General features: G+C 36.8%; 3 protein-coding genes across 3 annotated transcripts; all 3 read left to right on the forward strand.

The window, feature by feature from the left end:
* The first annotated feature begins 320 nt into the window (after positions 1–320).
* LOC145549719 (uncharacterized) lies at positions 321–5,465 on the forward strand. The gene is made up of 4 exons (XM_081602399.1): positions 321–1,190; positions 1,292–1,384; positions 1,812–1,952; positions 3,203–5,465. Exons 3-4 carry the CDS (start codon positions 1,889–1,891, stop codon positions 4,645–4,647), a joined length of 1,509 nt encoding a protein of 502 aa, XP_081458525.1. The 5' UTR covers positions 321–1,190; positions 1,292–1,384; positions 1,812–1,888; the 3' UTR covers positions 4,648–5,465.
* A 5,238-nt stretch (positions 5,466–10,703) lies between these two features.
* LOC145549780 (uncharacterized) lies at positions 10,704–14,714 on the forward strand. The gene is made up of 4 exons (XM_081602595.1): positions 10,704–10,792; positions 10,895–10,987; positions 11,421–11,561; positions 12,814–14,714. The coding sequence occupies exons 3-4, from the start codon at positions 11,498–11,500 to the stop codon at positions 14,259–14,261; spliced, it is 1,512 nt and encodes a 503-aa protein (XP_081458721.1). The 5' UTR covers positions 10,704–10,792; positions 10,895–10,987; positions 11,421–11,497; the 3' UTR covers positions 14,262–14,714.
* Positions 14,536–16,135, forward strand: LOC145549829 (uncharacterized). Its single transcript, XM_081602781.1, has 2 exons — positions 14,536–14,553; positions 14,612–16,135. The coding sequence occupies exons 1-2, from the start codon at positions 14,536–14,538 to the stop codon at positions 15,323–15,325; spliced, it is 732 nt and encodes a 243-aa protein (XP_081458907.1). The 3' UTR covers positions 15,326–16,135.
* Positions 16,136–18,629: the final 2,494 nt, after the last annotated feature.

An 18,629-nucleotide genomic window follows, 5' to 3' on the forward strand; every position in this document is an offset into this window, starting at 1 on the left:
CACTTTATCTTTAAAATAAAACATGTGTAGCTAGCTGTCTGTGAAATATTGAGAGATTTGGTTGGATCCATTTCAAGCTGCAGTTAGTTACGACTCTTAAAATGTAAATAAATAGAAAATCCTCCTGTTGTTTTCAGCTTTCTAGATGTATTGCAAAAATCTATTTGTATTTGTTTTAATGTCAACTTTTGTAATATTTAAAAAAATCCTAATCACTCTGTAAATATAATTAAGTCAAAAACGGTGATTTTCCTATGAAAATGTTCTTTTCAAGTATTCAGGGACTTAGCAGGTAATCTGCTCTGATCCTTCCTGAAAAGATCATTACTTTGTCACAAGTATCTCAAAATTTCACCTTATCCATTGTGGCTGCTCCTGTCATGGAGCCATACATTTAGAAGAGCTGAAAGTTTTCTTAAAACCATGTTTCTGCTCCAAATTTAGTCTTTGTTGGTAATGTAGTGCATCGAAAGGAATTCTGGTTTTTGAAAATTCATTGGAATAAACAATCCAAACAAAGGTTAAATTGTGTTTTTATTACACCATTCTATGCGTGAAGAAATATTTCTAAAATAATTACGGCTCAAAATTATTCACACTTCTGATTAATACTAGATTTAAATTGATCTTTTATTGTTACCACATGTTTTTCTGATCAGAAGTAGGAATATAAAATGTTGCTTTTACAATATACACCTAATTTAAAATTTATTATTGAAATGCTGTTGAAAACAGAAAATGTAGATTGGATTTTTATTCTTAAGGAATTCCTCTTGTCATTTGAAATGAACTGCTCTGTTGAATGAAAATAACTAAGTATGCAAAAGGTATGGATACTTTTACGTCTAAATATTTATGAAAAAAATATTTTCTCAAAAACTTAAGATATACAACATATAGACATTTGTAATACTTATATGTGAGAGAAAAGTTTTTTGTACTTGTTTCAATATCTAACACTGACAGTCCTAACCAAATTTAAATAGTTTTCGCTCTGACAATAGAATAAAATCGCCAATTTTACCTGCACTCCTCACCAGTAGGTGGCGGCACCGGAAGGCTTATTTTTTTTGCCAACCCGCAAAAACCGCAAGAGGAAGAAGAAACTGAATAATAGGATTTCCTGTTTCTCCATCTTGGGTCGTGCGGGGACAACGCGTGCTGGTTTTCATGATTAGATGATATTTCTGGTAAGAAAACTGTAAATATTATCATAGTTTGTTGAAATATGTTTGTACCTTCGCAGTAAAGTGTTGAGCAGGCAGTATTTTAACAGGATGGTGTGTTTCAGAAACGGATGGTGAAGAAGAGCCGAGTGCGGCGCAGAGCGGCCATTTCCTGCTGAGGATCAGTTGTGGGATCATCTGTGAACTCCAGCGTCCTGGTGAGCTGAAATATTGCTGTGGAATTAAAACTTTGAGGAAATAATGCATGAAGTTCTTCCACACGCTTTAAATTACTGCTTTTGTCTAAATCAGCTCTTTGGATGTTGCTTGTAGGGGTCAGAGGCCTCTGCTATGTTTGTTATGTCATTTATTTAGTCATTTTTCAGTTTTAATTATTAGTTTTACTTATTCTGTAAGCTTTGAACATTTTTCTTTGGTTACCAAACTTTAGCCGATGTCTCTATTCTGTTTGTTGAACTAAAGTAAAAAGTACAATACTGCACATTAAGAAACCCAACTATTGTCTTGTGAGAATAACTGGGACCAACTAAAGATCCTAATAGATGAGTTATAGAATCAGATTATATTTTACAATGATTTGTAGCTTTTTAACATGGTTCATTTTGTGGTTTCTGTCTCTCTCAGCTGGACCCACAAGTTGAACTCACCACCAGTTGACCAATCGCTCTGGTTGTGAAGAGGAGCGGTCTCCATTAGAAGAAATGGAGCATCGAGGCAAAACGCTGGAGGCTGATTTCAACCCCAAAGTCCTGCTGCATAGATTAGGTCTGTATGTTTTCTTATCAGTAATTGTTCAGGAGCAGCTTTCTGAGGTTTATCTCCTTAACAGAAAAATGAGAAACTGTCTTTGTTAGCAGATTAGCTTTCTATCTGATGGAAGAGTGACTGAATCCCAACGCAAATATACGTTTCCAATTTGATTCATCATTGAAACATTCAGCTTTTCTGCTGCTCTTGGTTCAGTGGAGCTCTGGTTCCTAAAGCCATTGAAGATTATGTTCAGGTCTTTGGCTTTCTTTTTCTAGATAACTCTCATCATTTAGGCTTGAAGTCGGTTATCTTTCTGATCTTCACCCAGATTGAACAAACTGTTCAAATGATGGTTGGAGTCAGACCCTCTCCCTCATTAGCTCTGAAACTGGGTATAGAGGCACTTTGGTCTGGGAAGTCTGCATTCAATCACAACAACGTAAAGAACCATGTAAGAATTATTATGATTTTAATATTTTAATATCAAAAGTCAAATATTTAGACTATTTTTCTCAAAATTTTGACTTTTGATCTCAGAAGATTAAAGCCAGAATAGTTTTTTGTTTTTCCACTGACCACAAAACTGCTAAACTAAATCAATGTGAAATAATGTTCAGGTTTATTTAACTGTTAAAAAGTTATCCATTGAGTGCAGAGGAAACTATTTATTCACATTTTAGAGGTTTATTAATGGATTTTATAAACATGTTTTACCACATCCAGCTCTTTGAGGACATTCATAGTTTTGATATGACCCAAAATAAAAATGAATTTGATGCCCTTAGTTTATTTTAATAATTTCTGGGACAATTATGTACCTAGCAAATTGTATTACAGTGACAGACCCGTTTGGGTTTTACATTAAGCTTGTATACGCTAAACAAGTGGTGTGACTTTTATACCTAACAAATACTGTGGTGCAGTTTTGTCCAAAAATGAGCCACATAGATGGTTTATATAAATGCTGCTAGAGGTGAAGCTGCTGCAAGGAGGCAGGGACTGTGTGATTGTTCGGCTCTCCCAGCTCGGTTCAGTGCTTCAACTTTAAACTGGTCTTTGTTATCACTGTTGCTGGTGAAGAGATGCTATCAAAAACAGGCTTAAAATGCTGATTTCTGGTGAGGGTGTTGCCTCAGAGCGAACAAAATGGCAGTTCGATCTGAAGTCTAAAATTTACGTAGGATGGTTTTTAACTCAAGTAATGATGTGAATATAAAGCTGCAGTGGTTTCTTATGTTTGTAATTTGCTTCATTGGTTCCTGCAGATGCTCAGCAGATGTTGCTGCTTAAAGAAGATGCTCCAGAAGAACATGGTCCAGGTTTTGACCTACCAGAATCTCTCCCACCAACCATGAATGAGGATGATGAAGAGTTTCTCCCATCATCTCGCCTTCATCGGCACCACATGCAAGACAGAGAGTTACCAGAAGATCACTGTGAAGCAGCAGAATCTATCAAGACTCGATATCATGGGGATTATTCCAACTCATCAGAGACTGAACTCATTGAGGAGGAGGAAGAAGCTGATGTAAATAATGGTCACTTTAAACTTGGACAATTGCCAGATTACAGACCAAATGGCAAATGCAGGGGAAATGTCAGAAAGGTGAGCCATTCAACTAAAGGTTCTCCAAATTTTGAGGATAAAATGAAACCCTTTACTTCAAAGAAAACCCCAGACTCAATGAGGAAAGTTCAGGTTGAAATGAAGTTTATTTGTGATGACTATGGTGAAATATGTAATAGAAATCCAACATCAAAAGGACATGCAAGAACCATAGCAGGACGTGAACATCTCTGTAAATTGTGTGGACACACATTTAGCAACAGAAGTACCTTAGACACACACATGAGAATCCATACAGGAGAGAAGCCTTTCATTTGTGATGTTTGTGGATACAGATGTAGCCAGAAATCAAGTTTAAATGTACACATGAGAATCCACACAGAGGAAAAACCTTTCAGTTGTGATCTTTGTGGATACAGATGTAGCCAGAAATCAAGTTTAAATAGACACATGAGAATCCACACAGAGGATAAACCTTTCAGTTGTGATCTTTGTGGATACAGATGTAGCCAGCAATCGCATTTAAATGGACACATGAGAATCCACACAGAGGAAAAACCTTTCAGTTGTGATCTTTGTGGATACAGATGTAGCCAGAAATCAAGTTTAAATGTACACATGAGAATCCACACAGAGGATAAACCTTTCAGTTGTGATCTTTGTGGATACAGATGTAGCCAGCAATCGCATTTAAATGTACACATGAGAATCCACACAGAGGATAAACCTTTCAGTTGTGATCTTTGTGGATACAGATGTAGCCAGAAATCAAGTTTAAATAGACACATGAGAATCCACACAGAGGATAAACCTTTCAGCTGTGATCTTTGTGGATACAGATGTAGCCAGAAATACAATTTAAATAGACACATGAGAATCCACACAGAGGAGAAACCTCTCAGTTGTGATCTTTGTGGATACAGATGTAGCCAAAAATACAATTTAAGTGTACACATGAGAATCCACACAGAGGATAAACCTTTCTGTTGTGATCTTTGTGGATACAGATGTAGCCAGAAATCAAGTTTAAATAGACACATGAGAATCCACACGGGTGAGAAACCTTTCAGTTGTGATCTTTGTGGATACAGATGTAGGAGAAAACAACATTTAATTCGACACATGAGAATCCACACAGGATAAACCTTTCAGTTGTTAACTTTCTGGACCTGGATGTATCCAGAAACCAATTTTAAACACATGAGCATTCACTAAAGATAAACATTCTAGTTGTGATATTTTAGGGACAGGAAATGAGGACAAATCCTATTACAAATGGAAATCACATTTAAGTGAGATTTACGTTTCTCTGTGTTTATTTTAGGGTCTGTTTCTAGTGAGTCTCTGTGCTGTCCTGATTTTCCCCTTGATTGTTCCCAAGTGTGTCTCGTTCCCTGATTACTCTCTGTGTATTTAATGACACCTGTGTTCCTTGTCGGGTGCTGGTGGTTTGTCTCATTGAGTGTAATGTTATCTTGTAGTCTGGCTGTAGTTTTTTCCTGTTGGTTTTTCCTGTTGCTACCAGTTGTCAAGCCTTAGCCTTCCACTCTCGCTCTGCTGCCAGGATTTTAGCATTTTTTTTCTTGTGGATTATTGCCATTAAAATCAACTTTCCTTCACTTCAACCTGGGTCTCAGCGTCTGCCTCACCACTTCCAAAACACACTTCATGACAGGAATACTCTAAGGAAAAACAAAGTTATTCAGCTGTGAGTGTTAGTCTATGAAGCACTTATGACAATGGAAACTGATTTAAAATGGTATTTTGTAGAGTTTATTGTGGAGATTTTCTGTGCTTTTAAGACAACTTTTGCATTTAGGTACGTTTCTCTTCCACTAATGGTTTTATTTGATTTCTATAAGCATTTTATTGAATACACTAGGCATTTTCTGTTGTATTGCTGGAAATGTGATTTCTCACCGAGTTAATACTAATAAATCATTTCTTTACTGCATTTTTGTTATTGCTGTAGATACAGCTGTGCCACAGATGTTCTCTGATCTAAACGGTTTGATTATTCTGCCTGGTGTATATGTTCAATAATGTAAATGACTTCATGCGAGTTTATTTTCATAGGTTTGTTGTGCTTCAGAATATAATCCAGTCTAGCGGTTCTCAACGTGAGCGGTACCGCCCTCCGGGGGCGTTCAGGGGGCGCTGGGTTTCCTTTGGGGGCGTTTGGTCGAAGGTAAACTTTACACCTTATAAGCACAACAATACCAGTTTAGACTTTGAGCAACTTTCTAAAATTGTATTTCGTAACATTAAATCATGCTTGGCTGCAACTGTATCAATGGCAGCTCTCCTTCTATTCAGTGTTTGTAGCTTCTTGGTGCAGCTCCGTTCTCCTGCTACTAGTAGCTTCACCGTTTGAAGGCCGCCTGCTTCCATGGAAGGACAACAGAAAATCGCTCTTATGAACATGTAATTACTAAAATCACGATACCCTTACTTCGTATCCCTCTGAAAAATGAATCCATTTAAATAAAGAAATCCCTCCATGGGTGATATCACGATAAAGGGCGTTCATTTTATAGCGTTAACATCAGTGCTGTAAGTGGTCCGGTATGAAGCGGGTGTGATGGAACAACACAGCACTTTTAAATTTCAATAATCAGGATACCGAAATTGTTTCCATTGTTTTAAAAGGTTTCTGTCAGTCTGCCTTTTCCCCGTCGATACGTTTCCTGAACGCATCACACCATAGTTAGTTAAAACATAAACAAAAAATGAGACGCACATTGCGCAAAACTTTGAAACGGGAGAAGCGGGACATAAAACGGAGCGACGAACTAGATATGAATTATGTCATAAAAACAGAATCCGACACTGAACAGTGAAAAATCGACACATGATGTGAAACATGACGATTAGGAGGCGCAGCAGGTGATGAGTGAAGATTACTGATGGTGAATAAAGGATAAAATAAATCTAGCAACAGGAAAGAAACTAAAGTGGACATAGCAATAATCCAAGAGAGGACAATACTAATCAAAGGAAACTAAATGGAAATCAAGAACAAAATGCAAGAATAAACTATGAAACTAAAGTAAACACGGAGGAATAAACTGGTATGGCAAGACCTTTCGCTCAATAATTAATACAGAGGACTGTATGGCAAGAATAAACAAGACACTATTTCCAGATAAAAGGTGAAATAATATTGATGAAGTGCCATGGGTTTGTTGAGACCATATCTAGTACTGAGAATTATCTTCCAGACCATAACGGTAAATAACTGATCACTTATTTATGTTTTTAATTAGATTTGATATATTTATTTCTTCAATATTATTTTTCATGTCAGTGTTAATGTCATGAGGCTGATGACTCCATGACACTTTCAATTTGAATCATTAGGATTTGATTACGAACCAGATTTGTTCTTTGTCATTTCTGTCCAGTAAAACTATTAATCTTTAAATCAATAGACAGGTTGATTTATAAAGATATAATCCATGTTTCTGTCTCATGGCATTAAAAGGATCTGGAACTTTAATTTTTCCACTGAAACCTCTGGTTTGCACATTAAATGCCATGTGATTGAAATTTTATGGATGATACTCTGATGTCCCATTCTCCTGAAGGCAGCAAAGAGCTGCACCACCAGAAACCCACAGAAACACTGAAGAGAAGAAGAGCTATGATTAATGTAGATACAGTTCTATCCATGTTTTAATGTTGCAGAGCTCAGTCGTTTTGCAAATAGTTCAAAGTTTAAACTGGCATGTTGAACATCTTTTATCTGCTCGTTTATTTAACAACTAGAAAATGGCAAGAGCAAGAATATTTTTTCCACTGTGATTGGCTGCTGTTTGGCCTACCAATTTTAACTTGAATGTTCATTGCATTTTTCGTGAAAATAATTTCTATCCCCATGGCATTTTTGTTCTCGGGAAAATTATTTTTGATGATAAATACAGAAACAAATATGAAAATCAAAACATCTACAACAGTGATGGTATTATTAATAATAAAATTAGAAAATTCCTGCAGAAATCTTACGGGGCATGCCAAAGTGTGCCCGTCGGCTTTAACCCAGCATTATGATGCTAAAAATTTGCATTAATGCTAAAGAAAACTGCAATGTAGTAAAAACCTGTGGAGAGGCAGAAGCATGTTGACTAAGCTGTACTTGTAAGTTTCATTATGTTAAAGTTAATGCATAAGCTAAAATTAGGCAATTTGCTAATGTTAGTCTAAATGCTGGCAGTAGCATGTGGAGCAACACGATCATGTTGTTTTAATTTTACTTGCTCCATTCAGTATACTAAGCATGTCTAATTAATAAGAAATTTAGCTAATAGCTAACTTTAGGTGAAAGGCTAGTGCTAAGTCAAGGGCAATGAAATGCTAATATTTGTGCTAATGTTATCCTGAGGAAAACAAACATAAAAAATGCTAATATTATTGCACCACCATAGGCGGTGCACTAATGTGGGAGGAATATTGAAGCTTTTATTTTGAAATAAAAGCTTCAAAATAAGTAAGCTCCATTTTATATGACCACACTAATTCAAAGTGAAACAGTAGTTTGGTTAAAACAGTCATGTAAATCCCTACAGACCAATTGCTTGATGTAAAAATGGGCAAGGCTTTTATTTTGAAAATTTCAGTTAACATCATTTGAAATGGCCACACTAATCCAGTGTGTAACAGTGGTTTGGTAACACCAGTTATATAATGACGAATAGAGCAATTGCATGATGTGAAAATGGTCAAGGCTTTTATTTTGAAATTCTTATTAAGCTTAATTTTAAATGGTCACTCTGATCCAATGAGTAACAGTGGTGGGGTTAAACCTAGCCCTCTGCTTTAACTGGGTGCTTGCCGTAGTTAGAACTACAGAGGTGGCCACGTGTTTGTAGTCTGAATCAGCAGCTGTGGCCTGTGTTCTGTTGCTATGGTGATTAATCCTCTCTGCCAACTGCCAGCCGTGAGAGAGACACACAGGGGGAGACATAATTCTATCTGTTTGAGCCAGCCAGTTTCACTAAAAAAAGCTGTCCGAACAACTCCTTCCTGTTCGGGAACCGTGATACGTATTCGAAAACCGTTTGAAGCGTATGAGAGGGCTATTTGTCGTCTCCGATAGTCCTGCGATTCATATCTCTACCTCACTCATAGTAATAACAGCGATGAGAGAAAAACGGTGTGCGCTGAGCACCTAAATTTTTCAGAAATGTACGGAAAACACTTGAGAGCGTCAGATTTACCCTCTACGATGACTTTGCTCTAAAGCACCTTGAAAGAAAAAAGTAAGCCTTAGAGAAATTTTGAATACATTTTACGGGAGCAGGCATGCGTGTGAATGTCATGACTGACTTCAATATTGATAGAGCCATACCTGTAGGCGTGGCGGTTATTTAAAAATTATTTAGGGGTCCGAAATCCACTTTTTTTCTCACTAACGGAGCGGCAGCTAGTTTCAGTTACACTCTAATTTTATGAAAAATCTAAAACTTTGGATCGCTTGGAGACAAGATGTGGACAAACTGTAATTGGTATTGACGTACTGTCTTCACTTTAGAAGAGATCACGGACATATCTACAAACTGAAATTTGAATGGCATTTCTACGTCAATTTATGACGACACAGAAATTCCTCAAAAATAGGGTATTTTAAGTTTTTGATTTTTCCTCGCTCCATTGACTTTAATGGGATTTTGGATTTTTTTCATTTTTTGCGAATCATGTCGCCATGGTAACTCCGAATCCCAATAAAAATAATAGCTCCCTCTGCATTAACAGTGACGGAATAAAAATAAATAAAGAAACATTCTATTAGGTGTAGAACAATAGGTGCCTGCCATGCATTGCTATGGCATGCCCCAATAATAGTCAGTGTAAAGTAGCCTACAAATTCTTTGGTGGGGGGCGGTGAGGGACCTGGATAAAGTCTAGGGGGGCACTGGCCCAAAAAAGGTTGAGAAACGTCTAGTCTGTAGATTCTTAAGGATCTAAACTTGGATTAGACCAAACAAGACCAGTACTAAACAAGTACAGGTCACTATTTGCCAATTAAATGCATCTTCATGTAAAAATTCCCCTGCATATTAAATCACCGGAGGCTAATTCAGCTGCACTTTATCTTTAAAATAAAACATGTGTAGCTAGCTGTCTGTGAAATATTGAGAGATTTGGTTGGATCCATTTCAAGCTGCAGTTAGTTACGACTCTTAAAATGTAAATAAATAGAAAATCCTCCTGTTGTTTTCAGCTTTCTAGATGTATTGCAAAAATCTATTTGTATTTGTTTTAATGTCAACTTTTGTAATATTTAATGTAATAAAAATCCTAATCACTCTGTAAATATAATTAAGTCAAAAACGGTGATTTTCCTATGAAAATGTTCTTTTCAAGTATTCAGGGACTTAGCAGGTAGTCTGCTCTGATCCTTCCTGAAAAGATCATTACTTTGTCACAAGTATCTCAAAATTTCACCTTATCCATTGTGGCTGCTCCTGTCATGGAGCCATACATTTAGAAGAGCTGAAAGTTTTCTTAAAACCATGTTTCTGCTCCAAATTTAGTCTTTGTTGGTAATGTAGTGCATCGAAAGGAATTCTGGTTTTTGAAAATTCATTGGAATAAACAATCCAAACAAAGGTTAAATTGTGTTTTTATTACACCATTCTATGCGTGAAGAAATATTTCTAAAATAATTACGGCTCAAAATTATTCACACTTCTGATTAATACTAGATTTAAATTGATCTTTTATCGTTACCACATGTTTTTCTGATCAGAAGTAGGAATATAAAATGTTGCTTTTACAATATACACCTAATTTAAAATTTATTATTGAAATGCTGTTGAAAACAGAAAATGTAGATTGGATTTTTATTCTTAAGGAATTCCTCTTGTCATTTGAAATGAACTGCTCTGTTGAATGAAAATAACTAAGTATGCAAAAGGTATGGATACTTTTACGTCTAAATATTTATGAAAAAAATATTTTCTCAAAAACTTAAGATATACAACATATAGACATTTGTAATACTTATATGTGAGAGAAAAGTTTTTGTACTTGTTTCGATATCTAACACTGACAGTCCTAACCAAATTTAAATAGTTTTCGCTCTGACAATAGAATAAAATCGCCACTTTTACCTGCACTCCTCACCAGTAGGTGGCGGCACCGGAAGGCTTTTTTTTTTTTTTTTTTTGCCAACCCGCAAAAACCGCAAGAGGAAGAAGAAACTGAATAGTAGGATTTCCTGTTTCTCCATCTTGGGTCGTGCGGGGACAACGCGTGCTGGTTTTCATGATTAGATGATAATTTTATGGTAAAAGAAACTGTAAATATTCTCATAGTTTGTTGAAATATGTTAGTACCTTCGCAGTAAAGTGTTGAGCAGGCAGTATTTTAACAGGATGGTGTGTTTCAGAAACGGATGGTGAAGAAGAGCCGAGTGCGGCGCAGAGCGGCCATTTCCTGCTGAGGATCAGTTGTGGGATCATCTGTGAACTCCAGCGTCCTGGTGAGCTGAAATATTGCTGTGGAATTAAAACTTTGATGAAATAATGCATGAAGTTCTTCCACACGCTTTAAATTACTGCTTTTGTCTAAATCAGCTCTTTGGATGTTGCTTGTAGGGGTCAGAGGCCACTGCTATGTTTGTTATGTTATGTCATTTATTTAGTCATTTTTCAGTTTTAATTATTAGTTTTACTTATTCTGTAATCTTTAAACATTTTGTCGTTGGTTACCAAACTTTAGCCGATGTCTCTATTCTGTTTGTTGAACTAAAGTAAAAAGTACAATACTGCACATTAAGAAACCCAACTATTGTCCTGTGAGAATAACTGGGACTAACTAAAGATCCTAATAGATGAGTTATAGAATCAGATTATATTTTACAATGATTTGTAGCTTTTTAACATGGTTCATTTTGTGGTTCCTGTCTCTCTCAGCTGGGCCCACAAGTTGACCTCACCACCAGTTGACCAATCACTCTGGTTGTGAAGAGGAGCGGTCTCCATTAGAAGAAATGGAGCATCGAGGCAAAACGCTGGAGGCTGATTTCAACCCCAAAGTCCTGCTGCATAGATTAGGTCTGTATGTTTTCTTATCAGTAATTGTTCAGGAGCAGCTTTCTGAGGTTTATCTTCTTAACAGAAAGTTGAGAGAATGTTTGTCTGTGTTAGCAAATTAGCTTTCTATCTGATGGAAGAGTGACTGAATCCCAACGCAAAAATACGTTTCCAATTTGATTCATCATTGAAACATTCAGCTTTTCTGCTGCTCTTGGTTCAGTGGAGCTCTGGTTCCTAAAGCCATTGAAGATTATGTTCAGGTCTTTGGCTTTCTTTTTCTAGATAGCTCTCATCATTTAGGCTTGAAGTCGGTTATCTTTCTGATCTTCACCCAGATTGAACAAACTGTTCAAATGATGGTTGGAGTCAGACCCTCTTCCTCATTAGCTCTGAAACTGGGTATAGAGGCACTTTGGTCTGGGAAGTCTGCATTCAATCACAACAACGTAAAGAACCATGTAAGAATTATTATGATTTTAATATTCTAATATCAAAGTAAAAAATTTTGAATGTTTTCTCAAAATTTTGACTTTTGATCTCAGAAGATTAAAGCCAGAATAGTTTTTTGTTTTTCCCCTGTCCACAAAACTGCTAAACTAAATCAATGTGAAATTATGTTCATGTTTATTTAACTGTTAAAAAGTTATCCATTGAGTGCAGAAGAAACTATTTTTTCACATTTTAGAGGTTTATTAATGGATTTTATAAACATGTTTTACCACATCCAGCTCTTTGAGGACATTCATAGTTTTGATATGACCCAAAATAAAAATGAATTTGATGCCCTTAGTTTATTTTAATAATTTCTGGGACAATTATGTACCTAGCAAATTGTATTACAGTGACAGACCCGTTTGGGTTTTACATTAAGCTTGTATACGCTAAACAAGTGGTGTGACTTTTATACCTAACAAATACTGTGGTGCAGTTTTGTCCAAAAATGAGCCACATAGATGGTTTATATAAATGCTGCTAGAGGTGAAGCTGCTGCAAGGAGACAGGGACTGTGTGATTGTTCGGCTCTCCCAGCTCGGTTCAGTGCTTCAACTTTAAACTGGTCTTTGTTATCACTGTTGCTGGCGAAGAGATGCTATCAAAAACAGGCTTAAAATGCTGATTTCCGGTGGGGGTGTTGCCTCAGAGCGAACAAAATGGCAGTTCGATCTGAAGTCTAAAATTTACGTAGGATGGTTTTTAACTCAAGTAATGATGTGAATATAAAGCTGCAGTGGTTTCTTATGTTTGTAATTTGCTTCATTGGTTCCTGCAGATGCTCAGCAGATGTTGCTGCTTAAAGAAGATGCTCCAGAAGAACATGGTCCAGGTTTTGAGTTACAAGGTCCAGAGTTTCTCCCACCAACCATGAATGAGGATGATGAAGAGTTTCTCCCATCATCTCGCCTTCATCGGCACCACATGCAAGACGGAGAGTTACCAGAAGATCACTGTGAAGCAGCAGAACCTATCAAGACTCAATATCATGGAGATTATTTCAACTCATCAGAGACTGAACTCATTGAGGAGGAGGAAGAAGCTGATGTAAATAATGTTCACTTTCAACTTGGACAATTGCCAGATTACAGACCAAATAGTAAGTACAGGGCAAATGAGAGAAAGGTGAGCAATTCCACTAAAGGTTCTCCAAACTCTGAGGATAAAATTAAAACCTTTACTTCAAAGAAAACCCCAGACTCAATGAGGAAAGTTCAGGTTGAAACGAAGTTTATCTGTGATGACTATAGTGAAATATGTAATAGAAATCCAACATCAAAAGGACATGCGAGAACCATAGCAGGACGTGAACATCTCTGTAAATTGTGTGGACACACATTTAGCAACAGAAGTACCTTAGACACACACATGAGAATCCATACAGGAGAGAAACCTTTCAGTTGTGATCTTTGTGGATACAGATGTAGCCAGAAATCAAATTTAAATAGACACATGAGAATCCACACAGAGGATAAACCTTTCATTTGTGATCTTTGTGGCTACAAATTTAGCCAGAAATCAAATTTAAGTGGACACATGAGAATCCACACCCAGGATAAACCTTTCAGTTGTGATCTTTGTGGATACAGATTTAGTTTAAAATCAAGTTTAAATGTACACATGAGAATCCACACAGAGGATAAACCTTTCAGCTGTGATCTTTGTGGATACAGATGTAGCCAGAAATCAAGTTTAAGTGAACACCTGAGAATCCACACAGGAGAGAAACCTTTCAGTTGTGATCTTTGTGGATACAGATGTAGCAGAAAACAACATTTAATTCGACACATGAGAATCCACACAGGAGAGAAACCTTTCAGTTGTGATCTTTGTGGATACAGATGTAGCAGGAAAGATTTAATTTGTCACATGAGAATCCACACAGGAGAGAAACCTTTCAGTTGTGATGTTTGTGGATACATGTGTAGCAGAAAATCGAGTTTAAATAGACACATGAGAATCCACACACAGGATAAACCTTTCAGCTGTGATCTTTGTGGATACAGATGTAGCCAGAAATCAAGTTTAAGTGAACACCTGAGAATCCACACAGGAGAGAAACCTTTCAGTTGTGATCTTTGTGGATACAGATGTAGCAGAAAACAACATTTAATTCGACACATGAGAATCCACACAGGAGAGAAACCTTTCAGTTGTGATCTTTGTGGACACAGATATAGCAGAAAACAACATTTAATTCGACACATGAGAATCCACACAGGATAAACATTTCAGTTGTTAACTTTCTGGACCTGGATGTATCCAGAAACCAATTTTAAACACATGAGAATCCACTAAAGATAAACATTCTAGTTGTGATATTTTAGGGACAGGAAATGAGGACAAATCCTATTACAATTGGAAATCACATTTAAGTGAGATTTACGTTTCTCAGTGTGTTTGTTTTAGGGTCTGTTTCTAGTGAGTCTCTGTGCTGTCCTGATTTTCCCTTGATTGTTCCCTGGTGTGTCTCATTCCCTGATTACTCTCTGTGTATTTAATGACACCTGTGTTCCTTGTCGGGTGCTGGTGGTTTGTCTCATTGAGTGTAGAGTTATCTTGTAGTCTGGCTGTAGTTTTTTCCTGTTGGTTTTTCCTGTTGCTACCAGTTGTCAAGCCTTAGCCTTCCACTCTCGCTCGATCTTTGTGGATACAGATGTAGCCAGAAAACGCATTTAAATGGACACATGAGAATCCACACAGAGGATAAACCTTTCAGTTGTGATGTTTGTGGATACAGGTGTAGCAGAAAATCGAGTTTAAATAGACACATGAGAATCCACACAGAGGATAAACCTTTCAGTTGTGATCTTTGTGGATACAGATGTAGCCAGAAATCAAGTTTAAATAGACACATGAGAATCCACACAGAGGATAAACCTTTCAGTTGTGATCTTTGTGGATACAGATGTAGCCAGAAATCAAATTTAAATAGACACATGAGAATCCACACAGAGGAAAGACCTTTCAGCTGTGATCTTTGTGGATACAGATGTAGCAGGAAAGATTTAATTCGTCACATGAGAATCCACACAGGAGAGAAACCTTTCAGTTGTGATGTTTGTGGATACAGGTGTAGCAGAAAATCGAGTTTAAATAGACACATGAGAATCCACACAGAGGATAAACCTTTCAGCTGTGGTCTTTGTGGATACAGATGTAGCCAGAAATCAAGTTTAAGAGAACACATGAGAATCCACACAGGAGAGAAACCTTTCAGTTGTGATCTTTGTGGATACAGATGTAGCAGAAAACATTTAATTCGACACATGAGAATCCACACAGGATAAACATTTCAGTTGTTAACTTTCTGGACCTGGATGTATCCAGAAACCAATTTTAAACACATGAGAATCCACTAAAGATAAACATTCTAGTTGTGATATTTTAGGGACAGGAAATGAGGACAAATCCTATTACAAATGGAAATCACATTTAAGTGAGATTTACGTTTCTCTGTTTTTATTTTAGGGTCTGTTTCTAGTGAGTCTCTGTGCTGTCCTGATTTTCCCCTTGATTGTTCCCAGGTGTGTCTCGTTCCCTGATTACTCTCTGTGTATTTAATGACACCTGTGTTCCTTGTCGGGTGCTGGTCGTTTGTCTCATTGAGTGTAATGTTAACTTGTAGTCTGGCTGTAGTTTTTTCCCGTTGGTTTTTCCTGTTGCTACCAGTTGTCAAGCCTTAGCCTTCCACTCTCGCTCTGCTGCCAGGATTTTTACATTTTTTCTTGTGGATTATTGCCATTAAAATCACTTATCCTTCACTTCAACCTGGGTCTCAGCGTCTGCCTCACCACTTCCAAAACACACTTCATGACAGGAATACTCTAAGGAAAAACAAAGTTATTCAGCTGTGAGTGTTAGTCTATGACACACTTATGACAATGGAAACTGATTTAAAATGGTATTGTTGTAGAGTTTATTGTGGAGATTTTCTGTGCTTTTAAGACAACTTTTGCATTTAGGTACGTTTCTCTTCCACTAATGGTTTGATTTGATTTCTATAAGCATTTTATTGAATACACTAGGCATTTTCTGTTGTATTGCTGGAAATGTGATTTCTCACCGAGTTGATACTAATAAATCATTTCTTTACTGCATTTTTGTTATTACTGTAGATACAGCTGTGGCACAGATGTTCTCTGATCTAAACGGTTTGATGATTCTGCCTGGTATATATGTTAAATAATGTAAAATGACTTCATGCGAGTTTATTTTCATAGGTTTGTTGTGCTTCAGAATATAATCCAGTCTAGCGGTTCTCAACGTGAGCGGTACCGCCCTCCGGGGGGCGTTCAGGGGGCGCTGGGTTTCCTTTGGGGGGCGTTTGGTCGAAGGTAAACTTTACACCTTATAAGCACAACAATACCAGTTTAGACTTTGAGCAACTTTCTAAAATTGTATTTCGTAACATTAAATCATGCTTGGCTGCAACTGTATCAATGGCAGCTCTCCTTCTATTCAGTGTTTGTAGCTTCTTGGTGCAGCTCCGTTCTCCTGCTACTAGTAGCTTCACCGTTTGAAGGCCGCCTGCTTCCATGGAAGGACAACAGAAAATCGCTATTATGAACATGTAATTACTAAAATCACGATACCCTTACTTCGTATCCCTCTGAAAAATGAATCCATTTAAATAAAGAAATCCCTCCATGGGTGATTTCACGATAAAGGGCATTCATTTTATAGCGTTAACACCGGTGCTGTAAGTGGTCCGGTATGAAGCGGGTGTGATGGAACAACACAGCACTTTTAAATTTCAATAATCAGGATACCGAAATTGTTTCCATTGTTTTAAAAGGTTTCTGTCAGTCTGCCTTTTCCCCGTCGATACGTTTCCTGAACGCATCACACCATAGTTAGTTAAAACATAAACAACAAATGAGACGCACATTGCGCAAAACTTTGAAACGGGAGAAGCGAGACATAAAACGGAGCGACAAACTAGATGTGAATTATGTCATAAAAACAGAATCCGACACTGAACAGTAAAAAATCGACACATGATGTGAAACATGACAATTAGGAGGCGCAGCAGGTGATGAGTGAAGATTACTGATGGTGAATAAAGGGAATAAAGGATAAAATAAATCTAGCAACAGGAAAGAAACTAAAGTGGACACAGCAATAATCCAAGAGAGGACAATACTAATCAAAGGAAACTAAATGGAAATGAAGAACAAAATGCAAGAATAAACTATGAAACTAAAGTAAACACGGAGGAATAAACTGGTATGGCAAGACCTTTCGCTCAATAATTAATACAGAGGACTGTATGGCAAGAATAAACAAGAAACTTTCCAGATAAAAGGTGAAATAATATTGAAGTGCCATGGGTTTGTTGAGACCATATCTAGTACTGAGAATAATTATCTTCCAGACCATAACGGTAAATAACTGATCACTTATTTATGTTTTTAATTAGATTTGATATATTTATTTCTTCAATATTATTTTTCATGTCAGTGTTAATGTCATGAGGCTGATGACTCCATGACACTTTCAATTTGAATCATTAGGATTTGATTTAGAACCAGATTTGTTCTTTGTAATTTCTGTCCAGTAAAACTATTAATCTTTAAATCAATAGGTTGATTTATAAAGATATAATCCATGTTTCTGTCTCATATTTGTATGGCATTAAAAGGATCTGGAACTTTAATTTTTCCACTGAAACCTCTGGTTTGCACAATAAATGCCATGTGAGTGAAATTTTATGGATGATACTCTGATGTCCCATTCTCCTGAAGGCAGCACAGAGCTGCACCACCAGAAACCCACAGAAACACTGAAGAGAAGAAGAGCTATGATTAATGTAGATACAGTTCTATCCATGTTTTAATGTTGCAGAGCTCAGTCGTTTTGCAAATAGTTCAAAGTTTGAACTGGCATGTTGAACATCTTTTATCTGCTCGTTTATTTAACAACTAGAAAATGGCAAGAGCAAGAATATTTTTTCCACTGTGATTGGCTGCTGTTTGGCCTACCAATTTTAACTTGAATGTTCATTGCATTTTTCGTAGACGCCTGTGAAAATAATTTCTATCCCCATGGCATTTTTGTTCTCGGGAAAATTATTTTTGATGATAAATACAGAAACAAACATAAAAATCAAAACATCTACAACAGTGATGGTATTATTAATAATAAAATTAGAAAATTCCTGCAGAAATTTTACGGGGCATGCCAAAGTGTGCCCGTCGGCTTTAACCCAGCATTATGATGCTAAAAATTTGCATTAATGCTAAAGAAAACTGCAATGTAGTAAAAACCTGTGGAGAGGCAGAAGCATGTTGACTAAGCTGTACTTGTAAGTTTCATTATGTTAAAATTAATGCATAAGCTAAAATTAGCCAATTTGCTAATGTTAGCCTAAATGCTGGCAGTAGCATGTGGAGCAACACGACCATATTGTTTTAATTTTACTTGCTCCATTCAGTATACTAAGCATGTCTAATTAATAAGAAATTTAGCTAATAGCTAACTTTAGGTGAAAGGCTAGTGCTAAGTCGAGGGCAGTGAAATGCTAATATTTGTGCTAATGTTATCCTGAGGAAAACAAACATAAAAAATGCTAATATTATTGCACCACCATAG

The sequence above is a fragment of the Poecilia reticulata genome, chromosome 21 (genome assembly GCF_904066995.2).
Source record: "Poecilia reticulata chromosome 21, P_reticulata-male-v2, whole genome shotgun sequence".
Taxonomy (NCBI): Eukaryota; Metazoa; Chordata; class Actinopteri; order Cyprinodontiformes; family Poeciliidae; genus Poecilia; species Poecilia reticulata.